Here is a 16870-nt window from a genome sequence, read left to right as displayed (position 1 = left end):
TGGAGACCATCGTCATTCCGGCCGCCGTGCCTAGCCACCGTCGCGTCGTGGCCCTAGGGTGCAAGGAGCCCGCGGGAAAGCAAGTGCACTGACCTGTCAGGCCTAAAGACTAGGCCTTTGGTATTGCCTCGCATCGCCACGCCCCGATCTCGCCGTGGTGCAGTGACCGCGCAACGAGCCCCACCACGACACGACGTCGTGGCGTGGCACATGAGAGTGCCTCTACGACATTTCGCCGCACTGAATCGGGCTGGCCGCATCGCATCTGACATGTGGTTGACTCACGGACCCCACTTGGCGATCAGAGGGAGAGAGAAGAGAGGTGGACCGGACCAGGTTAGGAAGTTGGCTCGTTGAGCCGATAGCCAAGCCAGCCCTTTTATTATATCAACCGACTAACTTAGCAGAAGTAAGCTGGATATAATAGGATAAGATAAGATAATGACCAGCAATGACAATTTGACACAGGAGACTCTAAAGACTCTAAACCTTAGAGCGTTGAGAAATTGGGAGAACAATGAGTAAGAAAGGACATGCACTTCTTAAATGTGCATTTGTTACTTTGTTTTTTAACACCTCCACTATATTAGATAACAAAAGGCGTGATGAGCTAGCTTGGGACACAAGGTATTATTGCACCATTTGCTTTGATAAAAATTAGTTCAACCGCATATTCAGGTCTCACACACAAAAAAAAAAACTAATTTTTAAATGTGCAGTGGATATACGGCACCTGAATATGCGGTTGGATATGTATCCACCAAGTCTGATGTCTTTAGCTTTGGAGCGAGTGATTATCCTGGAAACTGTGATCGGAAGAAGAAACAGCGTTTCTTCATCGGAAACAACGATGGCTCAGCATCGATTAAGCTATGTGAGTCTTTAATTATTAGCAATATTTTCAGCAGAATCGCTATTATACACCTTAGTTTGTAGCGGTTTTCCCCCAATAATCAAAATAATATTGACCAAAGTGATCACGCCGAATAAATATAATCTATCTCAATACTTCAGTAACTCAGTTGGGTATAGCAACATCTAAGGTGTAGAATAGCGCATGTGTATATTTTTCAGTTACTAATAAAGTTGGGTATAATAATAGTTTTGTGATTTCCTCTTCGTGCACAGGTATGGGAAAACTGGACGAGAGGAACAATTACAGAGACAGTTGATCCATCGTTGCAACATAGTTGTGCTGAAAACATGATTCTCAAGTGCATGCACGTTGGGCTATTATGGTTCACCCTGCAAATGGGTTGAAATCCAAACTATACCTACACCACCCCATTCTTATGAAAGAAATTATATGAACCCACTCTATCCCAAACCACCACCACACACACCAATCCAATCCAAACATTTGAGCTCATAATATAATAACTATTAGCCAAACTATAGTTACAACCCAATAAGAACCCGTTTCTCAAAAAAAATATAATATAAATTTTATCACACTGTTTTGCACAGAGTAGCTGCCAATTATACTGAGTCATCTCAAAAAATTTCGGTCCATTTTGATTAAATTTTATAGCGTGAACGCGATATTTTAATTCCATAGTCCGGCTCTTGACATGGGGCGCACATATAGGTCTAGCCACACTGCTTTGCACAAAGTAGCTGCCAGTCATACTGAGTCATCTCCAATAAATTTTGGTCAATTTCGATAAAATTTTATAGTGTGAACGCGAGATTTTAATTCCAGGGTCTGGCTCTTGACGTGGGGCACACATGTATGTCTAACCACACTGCTTTGCACAGAATAGCTGCCAGTCATACTGAATCATTTCCAACAAATTTCGGTCAATTTTAATAAAATTTTATAGTGTATACGCGAGGTTTTAATTTTAGAGTCCGGCTCTGCATAAAGAATTCATTTCAGCCCAATCCTGCCCAATCCAACCCGTATTTACATAGAACCTGCTCACCCCATCCCATTAACTAATATAATTCATTTCAACCCACCCAAATATACTCCACATCAAAATCTAATCCATTAAACCCATTTGAACCCACACCGTTTGCAGGGTGAATTATGGTGTATGAAAATCCAAGCGATAGACCTTCCAAGGTAGTGGTCACCCAACATGTCCAATGCGATCCTAATGCTTCTCGGAAGGTCCACTACCTTGCCTGCTCCTTCTAGGCCTGCATTTCTCTTTAGGTTGGACGACACAAATCAATCCCATCTTGAAGGTGCAGCTGACCTGCCAAGGCGCTCAAACAAATCAAATTTATCACTCAATAAAGGTGACGATCACAGAACTTGAACCGAGGTAGCTGGCCCCGATTACCAATTATTCAGTTACAATAGGATACGTGGAACATTGTTATTTAAGAAGAGTGTGCATAGTGTATAAACATTTGCAAATAGGATAAGTTTTATTACTAATCATTTAGGCCGTGTTTAGATCAGGGGACGTGTAAACGCAAAAAAAATTTTGCGTGGGAATCTTCTCAATTTGAAGTACTAAATGAAGTCTATTTACAAAACTTTTTGCACAGATGGGTTGTAAATCGCGAGACGAATCTAATGATACTAATTAATCCATGATTAATCAATAATTAGCGGATGGTTACTGTAACATTACTATTGCAAATCATGGATTAAGTAGGCTCATTAGATGCGTCTCGCGATTTACAGCCCAACCATGCAAAAAGTTTTGTAAATAGACTTCATTTAGTACTTCAAATTAGTAAGATTCCTTTTCACTTTAATGTGTTTACGGCTTTTTTTGCGTTTATGGGGTGGGATCTAAACACACCCTTAGCTTCAGAAACTAATATAGAGTAGGTAGTACGTGGGACCGTCTATGGACGTTCGAGGGGATGGTGTCATTCTTGTTCAGAGTCTGTCGAAGAAATAGGACCGCTATTTTCCATCTTCTTCTCCTCTGTTCTTTAATCGTGTGGCATCAACTGGGAACAAGGAGTTGCTCTGTGCGTGGGTCCTGGTGATCAGGCGTGGAATGGAAGGATTTAATGGATTTGATGCTTTGAAATTGAGGAATTTTACAGCAAAGAAATTAGACAATTCTGTGAAGTATATAGCTCCCTTGAGTACATTTATGGGACCCTACATTTATACTGCAGTAATGCATGGATAATCTGCTTCTTTAATATCCTTCCACGAGTTATTATTTTCCGGCATAAAACACACCACCCTTTCGCACCCAAACTCACCTGGCGCGCGACATTTGCCGCATGGAGGACGATGAGGAGCAAAGTGAGGACTGAGGAGGAAGAGGTGCAAGAAATGGAAAGCGATGATGACGGAGAGGAAGAGAAGGAAAGCGACGAGGATGAGAGAGCGAGTTGGATACGCCGTGCGACGTCAACGCGCGTGGCCGGCTGGCCGCATGGAGGAACTCGTGTTCACCATTTTGCAAATCTGGTTTCTGAGCATCTCCAAGAGCTCTTGTATCTTAAATGAGTTGGCTAAATAAAGAAGAGGAACACAAAACAATCATATCCAACAGATATTCTATATTCCCCATCTTCTATCCTGATTTTGTATCCTAGGGGCACCGCTGGGCAAAGATGCCCAGCGCCGAGCGCTCGGCATCCGGCCCTTCCGTGCCATTCTCGCGCGGATTTTGCTGCTCCCGCGCGTGCTGCCCCCTTCCATGCGCGTGAACAGATCGATTTGATCCAACTTCCAGTAAAAAACGAAAAGGAACTACATTGGTTGTGTTTAGTTCCAAAATTTCTCTCTCCAAACTTCACTATTCACCTATCACATCAAATCTTTTGCCTCATGCACGGAGTATTAAATGTAGATAAATAAAAAACTAATTACATAGTTTTGATATACACGACGAGACGAATCTTTTGAGCCTAGTTAGGTTATGATAGGACAACAATTACCACAAACAAATGAAAAGTGTTATAGTGTACTACAGTATTCGATGCGATTTTTTTACTACCATTTTACGAATCTAAACACAACCATTGAAGTGAGCACGTCACGATACCTCACATCAATTTGATCCAACTTCCAACGTTGCCTTGTCGAGCATCCACGTCCGCCCAGGCACCATTGCCGATGGTCTTGGCCTCCACGTCCACATGGTGCAACATCAGGGGCAGCCAGCGGCACTCACGTCCAGGCGATGCTGCTTCAAGGAGCAGCGGCACTCACGTCCAAGGGTCGGATTCACGTCCAGGGGCGGCGGCGCTACGTCATCCAAGGGCGACGGCGCGAGTTAAGGGGCAGCAGCGCTCATGTCCAGCGCATCGCGAACAGATCGATCGCGGTGGAATTGTAAGGGCCAATGAAATTGGATGACGTGAACCCAATTTTGAATATAGCTATCCCACTTTACCTAGTCTCTTGGACTACCCCATAAAATTAGGTGCTTTTCTATTTTTATTAAGGGTCTACAAACTCTATATTTAGAAAACAAAACACAAGAGCTCTTGGAGATGCTCTAATGCATCGTCAAATTTCCAAAATAAAACTATTTTATTCGACATTCAATAAAATATTGCTATATCCGCAATTTTTATTGATCGCGGTTATTACTGCACTAACTGTTAGCACATTGAATAACCCGTGTGGTGGAACAATTGTATAGCATTAGCATATAAGGGTGTGTTTTTATTTTATCCGTGCATGAGTTTTTTAGACGGCGTGTGTTGCAGGCTAATTACTCTTTTGGCCATCGGGGTCACGTGGAAACCTGGACACTTGTAGCGTGGTCGATGAATTTTTATTTCTTTTGTTGATTACTATTTGTACATCTAGCGTCTCTTCTGAATATTTCATCCTGGTCGTCGAGATTCTTTACTCTATATGAAGTTTCCCCGCACTCATTGTACTCTATTTCTCTTCCTACCGACTACCGGATGTGGGACCCATGTGTCATTTGTTTTATCTTTTCTCTCTCCCCCCCACCGACGCCACCCTTTCTCGTCCTATGTACCGATTGCCGGCCGTGGGACTCACATGTTTAGTTTTTTTCTCTTTTTGTACCCACTCCCCCCACCGACAGCCTCCTCCCTCCCTCCCTCCCATTCTCTCTCTCCCCACGGCTCCTCCTGCTCCCTCTCGGCAGCCCCCACTCCCCTGCGCCCTCCCGGCGGCGGAGCCGAGGACGGCCCGCGGCGCGCGAGTGAATAGCTTGTTAATATATGTATATATTATTTGTATGATTGGAAATATTAATTGTCCATCAAATTTAAAAGTTGTCGTGGACCATAGGTTCCTTTCTCGTACAAATTGTAATAATGCATTGTATATATTTTGGACTCTCCATTGTTGTGATGCTACTATTTAAGTAGGATAATATTTTGGAAATCGAACTTTTTTTTTGTTAAAAGTTTGTTGTGTAGCAAAGCTTTAGGCTTGTTGATGTAAAGACGTTTCAGTGTCTGAATCGTAGGTAGAATGGATCCTATGTAAACATTTATTTGGATAAATTGTAAAAGTGTTTTGAATTTGGTATTGTACTATATATTAAAGCTGCAGATTTTTAAATTCGGAGCCACTTTTGTATCAAACATTTTTTATTTTGAAGATGTTTTGGTGCCTATATTGTAGGCACGACGGGTCGTATGTAAGCGTTGTGCAAATGAATTGCGAAAGTGTTTTTTTTCGAGCCCATAGACAATACTGTCTATCTGACTATTTAATACTTTACGTGCAAGCCATGATCAATTATGAATAACATTTTTATACACCATTGTGTTGCTATATTGCTTTCTTATTTGGAGACTGTATCATTTACATTTAATCTATGATTAATTATGAATACCATTTCTATACACCATTGTGTTGCTATATTGTTTTCTTATTTGGAGACTATATATCATAAATAGCTAGAGACTTTGTAAAATAGTACTGTACAATATTTTTTTGTTTAAAGATTATTTTGTAAATAACCAGGGTATATATTGTAAAAATGTAAAAATATCTCGTCTCTATCTGATGTCTCGAACTCTCTCTCTCTGCTTCAATCTCCTCTACCTCTCAATCTCTGTCGCTCTCTCCGTCTCTCTGCTGTCTCTCGCAGCGGCGGCGGCCGGCCGCTTGCTTGCCTGCTTCACCCGCCAGCCTGCCTGCTCCTCTCACCTGCTCTGTCCTGAGCCGGCCGCCGGGCTGCTACGCTCGGCACAGGAGGAGCCGGCGGTGCAGCGGCCGGGCGGGTGGGTGCAGCCGACTGTGCGACACAGGCGAGCCGCGGCTGCTCGTCCCGGCCCGGCGGCGCGCGGTGGCCTAGCGGCTGGTGCGGCGGCTCGGCGTGGCTTCTTGACGGCGCGTGGCGTCGTCCTCCGCGGTGGCCCAGCGGGCAGCTTGGCACGGCGTGGCGTGACCCGCGGCTCGCACCGAGGGAGGACGGGCCGGAGGACGGAGGCGGCGCCCGGCCCGATACCCTTCACGGGATCCTAGCCATCGGTCGAATCCGCAGTGGCCGCGCCCGCCTGCGGGGCGCGCGGCGGCGGCCGGCGCATGGTGGCCGGCGGGAGGCGCAGCGGCCTGGCGGCGTATGGTGCCCGTTCGATGGCCCAATCGGATGGTTGTTTTTTTGGGCGACGTGGCACGCTGTTGTGCCAGGGAATCTCTCCCTACGAATCCTGGCCAATTCCGAGACTAGGGAAGCAGGTCATGTCGCCGGCCGTTTCAGGCCGTCAGATTGGTCGGGTGGACAGCCCAGATCATGCTTTCCCCGGTCATTTTGCAAAAAAACCTCAAACTTAAGAGAAATCAACCTGCAGTCTAAGTTCCTCTCTCATTAGGCCTGCTAATGGGTTGGGTTGAAATGGGTTTTATGGGGTGGGTTTTGAAATAGAGTGTGTTTGGATGATTTAAAATGGGTTGTATTAGTTAATGGGGTGGGTCGGGGCGGGTTCTATATAAATGCGGGTTGAGGCAGGTTGGGGTGGGTCGAAATGGATACTTTTTACAAAATAATATAACTATATATAAATGTGGGTCCCACGTGAGAGCTGGACTCTGAAATTAAAACCACGTGTTTATATCAGAAAATTTTATCGAAATTGACTGAATTTTGTTGGAGATGACTCAGTACGACTGGCAGCTATTTTGTGCAAAGCAGTGTGGCTAGAACTACCTGTGGGGCCCACATGAAGAGCCGGACCCTGGAATTAAAACCTCGCGTTCACACTATAAAATTTTATCGAAATTGACTGAAATTTGTTGGAGATGACTCAGTACGACTGGCAGCTACTCTGTGCAAAGCAGCGTGGCTAGAACTACACGTGGGCTCCACATCAAGAGCCGGATCCTAGAATTAAAACCTCGCGTTCACACTATAAAATTTTATCGAAATTGACTGAAATTTGTTGGAGATGACTCAGTACGACTGGCAGCTACTCTGTGCAAAGCAGCGTGGCTAGAACTACACGTGTGCTCCACATCAAGAGCCGGACCCTAGAATTAAAATCTCGCGTTCACACTATAAAATTTTATCGAAATTGACTGAAATTTGTTGGAGATGACTCAGTACGACTGGCAGCTACTCTGTGCAAAATAGCGTGGCTAGAACTACACGTGGGCTCCACATCAAGACTCGGACCCTGGAATTAAAACCTCGCGTTCACACTATAAAATTTTATCGAAATTGACTGAAATTTTTAGAGATGAGTCAATATGACTGACACATACTCTGTGCAAAATAGTGTGGTTGGACATATATGTGGTCCCCACATTAAGTGTAGAACCACTAAATTCCTCTGCATAGTAGAACACATGGGTTTTTATGGGTTACCCGCTTATAATGGGGCGGGTTGGTTAGAGTTGAGAAATTAACTAATTGGGTTGGGTGGGGTTGGATATCTAAATATGTTAATTTTGGGTGGGGTTGGGTATGGTGCGGGTTCCAACCCATTAGCAGGGCTATCTCTCATAAAATTTTACAAAAAAGCCCTCAGCTTTTCTCAAAATAAACTCGCAGTCCAACAGTGCTGGTTGAAGGAAATTTCCAAATAAAATCTTAAGTTTTCATAAAATCGACCCGCGGTCCGTATCCTCTCTCAGGTTTTTTTTCTAAAAAAACTCTCAGATTTTAATTGAATCAAACCACAACCCGTTTCATCCATTACTTCCACACGAGCAACATTATACGTACTATTTAAACACCAAAACGTGTTGGAATCAAAAGTTGCTGAACATAAAATTTAATCAAGAATTCAAAAACTACAACTTCATTATATAGCAAATTTTAAAATTCAAAATGCTTTCACAATTCATTTAAACAAACATTTACATGCGACTCGTTGCACCTATAATTTTGATACCAAAATATCTTTAAATAAAAAGTGATCAATACAAAAGTTGCCTAAAAATTCAAAATCTACAACTTCACTGTATAGCAAAGTTTTTTAAATTCGAAGCATTTTCATAATTCATTTAACATAATATTTTAATTTACTAAAAACATAATATTGTATCACCATTCTTCTATAGCTTCTCATGCTACCTCCATAATAACATGTCATATTTAGTACAACAACCGCTCTCTTATAAAAAAAAATGTGCTACTAATTGCAATATAATTTCGCAAATATATTAAGTACACGACTAATTGTGCTCCAACCTCCTTAATAAATTATCTAACTCTTCTTTCACCACAATTATTTCCATAATCCATTCCACATAGCATATTATTTTGTTAAAAAAAATATTGTACTACCGTTTACGGTTCCTCATGCGATTTCCACAATAACGTGATATATTTTAATATATCTACAACTTTTTTAAAAATATCACATCTATTAATTATCACATGATTTCACAAACTATATTAAGTATCCGACTAATTGTGCTCCGCCCTCCGTAATAAATTATTTTACCCTTTCTTTCACCATAATAAATATAACAACAAATATCATACCTCCATTTCGATACCCAAAATATTATAGTACTTAAATATTAATATCACGACAATTGAATTCTCAAATCATACCAACTGCAACAGCGGGCTGCAGACCATAACATCTATGCGAAAATAATGGAACAGTGGATTCAACTTAACTACGTTGCTTTAAAAAAAATATATACATTTGCCTGTACACAACAACTACATGTATGAACTAAAATCCACATCAACTACCGTACTACAATGCGGGATACAGGTCCACCCGGCAAGAACGCGTCATTACTACTACAATAGCAACACTATACGTACAATTCGATCACCATTCTTCTATGACTTCTTATGCTACCTCCACAATAACACATCATATTTAAATATAACCACTACTTCCTAAAAAAAATTGACACCTCTACCAATCGCAATATATTTTCGCAAATACATTAAGTATCGGACTAATTGTGCTCCGCCCTCCCTAATAAACTATTTTATCCCTTCTTTCACCACAAAAAAAAAATTCGATACCCAAAATAATATTCAAAGTTTCATACAATACCAAAAAAAAAGTTAAAAATCAAGTCGTTCCCAGATAGTTTCCAATAGTTACATAGCCTTTTAAATTTACAAAACATAGCTTGCGCTAATACTATTACACGGCATCCATTGAACCAGTTCAAATTGGCGCACCAACGGTGCGCCCCAGTTTCTAGTGAACCCAGGTTTCGATTGTTAAGATAGGTCACCCCTGGGCCGTTTGTCGAGGATGCCTAAATGCCGGCGAGTTGGACCTTTTGCATGTTGGGCTATGCCAGTCTCACATGGGCTGAGACACTTTTGTTTCGACCAAAAAAAGGGCCAGCGGCGGCGCGCGAGTTTTTTTTTTGTGAAAACATTATGTTAGCGAGCTCTGTCGCCTGTCAATCGTATTCGTATATTGTTGTTTTCTTTGTTATTGCGGCTAGTTTAATTGCACGGTCAGGAATATCTGAATCCCACGATAAGTGTGGAATACAGAGGTGATTGATTATCTGCGCTGCGTAGCAGATTTGCTATGAGCCTGCTCGTGCCAAGAGCAGGGTTAAAAAACCGACCAGAACCGGTCCGGAAATCGCGGTTATCGGTCAAACCGGTTCTAGTTTGGGTCGGTTTCAAACCGATCCAAATTTAAAATTTAATTTTGAATTAAAAAATGAAAAATTCTCAAAAAATTCTAAAAATACTTCAAGTTGCGACGAATCTAATGGTGTCAAAAATTTTCAAATATTTATTCATTTAGTATATTTTGCGAGCATTTGAAGTTAAACAAAAAAACGTGCATATAAAAGTATACAAATACAATGTAAAACATGTTATACATTGTATTAATGTAAAAGTAGTACAAAAGAGGGTTGGAGGGTTCATTTAGGCTAAAACATGTTATACAAACATTCATTTAATATACTTTGCGGGCATTTGAATTTAAACAAAAAAAAAAGAAATTTTTTTTTGAATTTGGCCGGTTACCACTCAAACCGACCGGTAACCGGTCAAACCGGACCGGTAAACCGATCTAACCGCTCGGCTAACCGGTGGAAACCGGTTGAACTACCATTTTTTTTGAAATTTGAATTTGATCGGTTTTTTCGGTAACCGGTCAAACCGGTCCGGTTTACCGGAACCGGCGGCGGTTTCGTCGGACCGTTCGGTAAAAAAAACTGGCCAAGAGCTGAGGCCAGGAGACGACAAAAGCAAGAAGAGAACATGGCAACTCTACGGACTCGCGGCGGTGGGTATCACACGCGGCGGTCACAGGCCGCGGCACCACCGGCGCCCGGGATCGGAGCGCACGGGGGCGGCAGCGGCAACCGCGCCTTGGCTCGCCGATGCAGCGGCGCGTGGTGGGCGGAGCTGAGCTGGGGCCTGGACGCCTGGTGACTGGTGAGTGGTGATGGCGGGTGGATCCGCGGCGGGTGGAGCAGGGCAATGAAACCCCCGCCCCGCGCCCACGGCCACGGGGACAGGGCGGAGCATCGGCGCACGGGGATGGGGGCCGCCCGGGGCAAGGGCAACTGCAGCCGCGGCAACCTTGGCAGCTGATCCCCCTGGTGATTGGGCGATGCGTGCGGTGCGAGGCTGGCTGGGGGCACCCCGGCCAGTCCCAGACACGGAACATGGCCGGCGGAGAACAGCACAGCAGAGCAGAGCAGGGCAGGGCAGGGACCGGCGCGGGTGGTGGAGATATCAACCTTGGGAAAGCGTCCGTCAGATGCGATGCGACCACCCTACTGTACTGGGCGCCAAATCCAGCCCCCACCATCTGCTCCACCACCGGACCACCCTGGTCTCTCCGTGCCTCCTCTTCGATCTTGCGATTCCCAGTTCACACCGGTGCCGTTCTCGCAACAGGCCGTGTCGTGTCGTTCTGTACGAACGCCATCTACACGAACGCCCAAGCATCTTTTTTTTAACCAGTCATCTTCGTGCGGCGCCGGTCGTTGGTAGCAACAAGCAAGCAAGCAAAGGATATTATCAAAAATAAAAAAGCAAAAAAAAAGTCCCTTGCGCCCAAACGCTTCCATCTACGCTTCATGCCGATCCCCAGAGACCAGCGCGGCGCGCCAGACGCCGAGACCCGCGCCTGCTGCGCTGGGCCGGGCTCCGGCAGGCGGCAGCGGCCGGTGCCCAGACCAACACGACGACGGCACGCCGAGCGAGCGACCTCTCTCCCCGCTCGTTTTCTTCCTCCTCATCTCCCCATCATCCCGGCGCGTCCCCCAGATGCCGGTAGCCGCGGCCACCCCCTAGCTAAGCGCCTAGGCCCCCTATCCGCACCGCCACGGACACGCCTCCTCGTGCCATCGGTTTCCCTCCCGCGGTCGCCTTCGGAGGCGAAAATTTCCCTGCTTTTTCCGCGACGGGACTGATGGCAACCGCGATAGCTGCTCGGACGGCGAGGGCCACTATCAAATATTCTCATCGACTCCCCAGCCCGGCGGCATAGATTTTTTTTCTTTCTAACCGAGGGTGTGTTTAGATCCGCGAAAATCTGGTAGAAAAAGTCGCATCGGACACTGTAGCATATTATAGCACTTTTCGTTTGTTTGTGAAAAATATTGTCATATTATAGGCTAACTAGGCTCAAAAGATTCGTCTCACAATGTACATCAAAACTATGTAATTAGTTTTTTTATTTACTTATATTTAGTACTCCATGCATGAGTCATTTGCTATATTTAATATTTCGATGTGATTTCGATGTGATGGAAAGTTTGAAAGAGTTTGGGGAAGTAAACACAGCCCGACGAGCAAAGGTTATCATCGGCTTCTGCTCGATCAAACGGGCGAGCACTGAGCGCACGGCCTCATGGCACATGGCCGCGGCTGCAGGACAAAAGCCTTTTCCCTGACGTCGCCGTCAAGGATGGAGGGGATGGAATCTTGGCGGTTCAGTGGGGGCTGCACAGAGACCAAATGCGCTCCCGCGTCCAATCGCCGCCGAGCCAGATTTGCTTTTGCGATGCATATGCTGCTGCTAGGCTACTACGGACCGCATGGTAGGATTAATTTTTGAAAAAAATAATCAGCCCCCCTCTACTAATAAGCATGTCAGGCTCAGCAAGAACAACGGCAGCTGCTACCGGTAACCACCAGGCATCTGTCCCTGAGGCGAGATTTCTTATTTGGCTGTTTGCTCTTCGTCTGAAAAATAAAAAGATTTCTTACGGGTTAAAAACGTCAAATCCCCATGTGTGAGGACATGTGCTTAGTCCAGCAAAGCATGTGGATTTGTAGATTCTGATTACTAGGAACAGGTGGCATGCATGGCATGGATTATAGTGTGTTTATAGCATGTACTGAGCCGCGTGAGGGATCGATTGAGATGACTTCTTGTTTCTAGGGGCATGCCTGATTGGAGGATGAGACTTGAGAGGGATGGATCAACCTTGGAGACTGTAAAAAAGTCGCAGGTGAGAGCGATGGCAGCCGTGGGGGAGTGGCGGCTAGGCTAAAGACTCCTCTCTTTTCAGAGGATTGGATCGAGCTGGGGGAAAAGCTTCCTCTTACCAGCACATTTTTATTCAGCATTGATCTAGACACTGTTGAGAGGCAACTTTCAGCTCCTGTTGTTCTCTATCTCCACGACCACGAGCCAGCTTTTCCAGATATATTCGAGGAAAAGACCTTTCAACTGAACTTGAAAGGCACACCTATAGAAACACACACAAATTGCATGTAAACAAGCCAACCACATATCCCTTGATCTCACATCCATCCTCTGGACTGAATTTACTACGCCAGAACCCAAAACCTTTGTAAATTGGTAATGTTTACTAAAGAACACCGTTCATCAGTAGTGGAAATTCAGATATTGCTTTGTTCCTCTGTGATCTCAAACATCCACTTGTAGGACTTTTTTTTTGTTTGTAAATGTTACTAGCAAGTGATGACAGCAGATGACTATATAATGAACAACAGAACAAGAACAGCAGACAGATTTGCCAGGGCCAACCGTTTGCCTCGATCAAGGCTATCCAGTTTGTGTAATTAATGTCCAAAGTTGGCACTCGTGTTCAGACTTCCTGTTTGTGCATGTCCGAAAAGATGAAAGGGAAAGAAAGCTGCATTTGTCTCATGCTCGTGTTGAGCAAGTGGAAGACTTGTTTAAGATGTTCGGGCTTTCCAGGCGCACTGATCTATACTTAATTTGGTGTTACCAGGACTCTGATACATTAGTGTTTGTTCTGAAGCAGTGCTGCTTCCATGTTCCATTCCCAGAGCACAAGCCAATCATTCAGTGACATGTTCTACCTCTCTTTTCTTTTTTTTTCTTCTTTTTTTTTCTTTTTTCTTCTTTTTTTTCGCACATGAAGGATTCAGTAACATGATTTACAGATACCATCTCTTGACTCGCATTTGGAAGCTGAATATCATATAGTAGGTTGCATCTACTGCTACTGTTGGTCTTTTCTTGCTTTTACTGACCACAGGTCAATACAACTGACCACTAGCTAAAGATCACTTTCGGGCACTATTCCATTCACTAGCACATCCTCGGTTTCATTCTGTAGAACACATAATAACCATGCAAAATGTATATAGTACAATTAAGAACTCCAATTGGTATTGACAAAAGGAAAAAAAAAACAGAAATGACATGACTGAATCTCATCATTTGACATACTAGTAATGTATACTGTGCCATAAAAAGAGTACTTGTCTCCATGCACTTATTTCTCGCCCCAACTCTCTTAATCTTCTCGAACGCCAAGTCTGATCGGGATTAACAATATTAACTGCCCAATTTTACCCTACCATGCATGCATACACCTTATCCATAATTCACCATATTACAGCAACGATTGCGAAAGAAAACCGAGGCACGAGAGATTTCGACAACATAAGATTTTTGACGGTCGATCGGCTTTGGGAAGAATGTCTAGTTCCACATCCACCAGCCGATCTGGCCGGCGTCCTCGTCGTCTTCGGCGTGGGGGTGGGCGTGTCCGGCGAAGAACACGGCGGCGGCGGCTTCATCTTCGGGATAGTAGCTGCATCCCTCGTCGCTGCCCGCGCCGTCGTCATCCGACTGGATCCCTCCCGGGCAGTGGTTGACGGGGCCGCCCATCCCGCAGTCGTGGTAGTCCTCGCCGCCGGGGAAGTAGGACTCCACGCTGCTGTCGACCGCGGCGGCGAGCTGGCCGCACAGGTGTGCGTCCGTGTCCACCACCGCGCTCCCGCCGCTGCCCGTGCTCAGCCTGTCCTCGGACTTGACCTGCTGATGCGCTTCGAACGCCTCCGCGGGCGGCTCGTCAACGTCTTCGTCGGCCAAGGAAGCCAGCTTGACATCCACCGGCAGCGCCGCGGCGTCGGCGTCGGCGCTAGCGCCGCCCTCCGTCCCCTCCTTCTCTTGCAGCTTCTCGGTCAACGATGCCACCTTAATTAAACAACAGCAGAGATCCATCAGCAACGTGCTCGGAGCTAGGCTTCTAGGAGGAGGAGGAGGGTTACAGTTACTTGCCTGTGAGCGGAGGCGGTGGTTGTCCTGAAGGAGGAGGTCGTGGTCGGCGCGGAGGGCGTCGAAGGAGGCCTTGAGGCGGTCGAAGTCGCGCTCGAGCTGCTTGGTCTTCCAGCGGGCGCGGCGGTTCTGGAACCAGACGGCCACCTGGCGAGGCTGCAGCCCCAGCTTGCGGGCCAGCTCCGTCTTGCGCTCCGGCTCCAGCTTGTTCTCCTCCTCGAAGCTCCTCTCCAGCAGATGCACCTGCGCCATGACCATGACGTGCATGCGTCATCATGCATCGTCTAGCTTAGCTATCTAGGCGCGCGGCGGCCGGGGAAAGCGCGCGGGTTGACTAGCTAGTAGTTAGTAATTACCTGCTCCGGGGTGAGGCGGCGCTTCTTCTCCGGCAGCTGCTCGTCGTAGTACTCCTCCTCGAGGAGCTCGTCGGGGGAGGTGAAGAAGGGCCGCTTTACGCCGCGCCCTTCTTCCAGGCCGAGCACCGGTCTCCCACCTTCATCACTCCCACATGGCAGCCCCAATCAGTACACACGAATTCTAAGCCAAATCGAAGCACCACGTAGTACAACATGACGATGGAACGAATGGAATCAACAAGCAAGCAGCCAAGGATCGGAAATCTAGATGTGACTAATACCTCGATGGAACAAGCCGCCGCCGCCGGGGACGCCGCCCGCGCCGCAGTCCAGGAAGAGCATCTGCCCGGCGCCGGAGCCCGTGGCGCTGAAGATGAGCCGGCCGGACTCCATGGATCCAAGACGTACCCAAGCTTGAAGATTATTATTTACTTCTTAGGAGATCGAGGAAATTTAACTATACGTGCGCCGGCGTATGTACAGCACAGAAGCCAAGCTGCCGACGACGACGGTGAGGGATCGGATCTATAAGAAGCAGGAGGAGGAGGCGAGCATGGCGGCGATCTTGTGGCGGAAGAAGCTGGTGCTCCACAGAAGCCTCGCCGGCGTCTCCATCGGAATCAGCCAAAATCCCATCATGCACGCCCCAATTCCGAGCGCCCAAGGGGATCCCCTCAGCCGCGCGGAGGAGAACGAACGCTCGCCGGGAACAGCCTCTCGCCGGCCGGAGAAGCTAGCGAGCCCCGGAGCAGGACAATTCGGCTACGCTACGGCGGCCGGAGAGGAAGCTGGTGGAAGACGACGGGGTAGCAAAATGGAAAAAATCCTTTTTGCCTGTTTTTAATAATTCCACTGTTTCTATCGATGAGGAAAAGGCTTTTAATATTCGATAATATTTTTTCTTTTGGAGGGCTCTGGAACTAAAGTTTGAAGAAATGGAGAGGGGCCTTCTTATAGGCGCCGGGGGAGGGTGGCTTGACGATTCTGCCCTCTGGTGGCAAACGGTGGGTGGCCGGCGCGGGAGACGAACGGTGGTAGGAGAGGATCTCATCTCATCTTTTGCTCTGAAAGGTGAGAAATGGTAGCCCACTAGAAGACTCAAAGGCATGGTCAATACTCACTCAGGATCTTCTGTCAAGGGACCATCTACGCCGTGTGATGAAGTCAGCTTGAGTATTCACAAATTCCCCTATTTTTGGGTCAAAATCAGGACATGGACAATACATGATACCACTTGCAGTATTGCTGATATTGATCAATTATTGATGCTAAAGCTATTTTTTTAAATAGAGGATAAACTGGCCTCTATATCCACATGGTGAAATATACAGCCAAGGATTACAAGAGATTTTAGACTATAAACCTCAAATGAGGGGCTCAAAAACACAAGAAGGAAAACTCTAAAACAATAAAAGAAAACTAAGCTTCAAACTTGTTCTCGTTCACATTTCATCCTTACAAAGTCTTTACACGGGATCAATCCATCGTATCTCTTGTCTGCTTAGAAACTTAATATCTGAATCGTATGATATTGCTGGGTAACAAAGCCACTTTTAGTAACAAGGGTGTTTTCTCTTCTTCCCTGGTAACTTATCTCCATCCCTCTTCACTTCCTTCTCTTGTGGTCATCATAGACTATAAATCTTCTTCTCTGATAATTTGATAAGGGTAGGTTCTGAGCTAGAGGG

At 45.9% G+C, this 16870-nt stretch overlaps 1 protein-coding gene across 1 annotated transcript; it reads right to left on the bottom strand.

Annotated features, from left to right (window-relative positions):
* Positions 1-13890: 13890 nt before the first annotated feature.
* LOC120640614 (homeobox-leucine zipper protein HOX16-like) lies at positions 13891-16185 on the bottom strand. Its single transcript, XM_039916508.1, has 4 exons — positions 15464-16185; positions 15183-15319; positions 14830-15069; positions 13891-14745 (listed from the first exon to the last, which is right to left on the bottom strand). The coding sequence occupies exons 1-4, from the start codon at positions 15573-15575 to the stop codon at positions 14248-14250; spliced, it is 987 nt and encodes a 328-aa protein (XP_039772442.1). The 5' UTR covers positions 15576-16185; the 3' UTR covers positions 13891-14247.
* Between the last annotated feature and the right edge of the window lie 685 nt (positions 16186-16870).

The sequence above is a fragment of the Panicum virgatum genome, chromosome 1K (genome assembly GCF_016808335.1).
Source record: "Panicum virgatum strain AP13 chromosome 1K, P.virgatum_v5, whole genome shotgun sequence".
Lineage (NCBI taxonomy): Eukaryota > Viridiplantae > Streptophyta > Magnoliopsida > Poales > Poaceae > Panicum > Panicum virgatum.
Note: the sequence above shows the minus strand (reverse complement) of the source record. Positions and strands in the feature narration are given on the sequence as shown.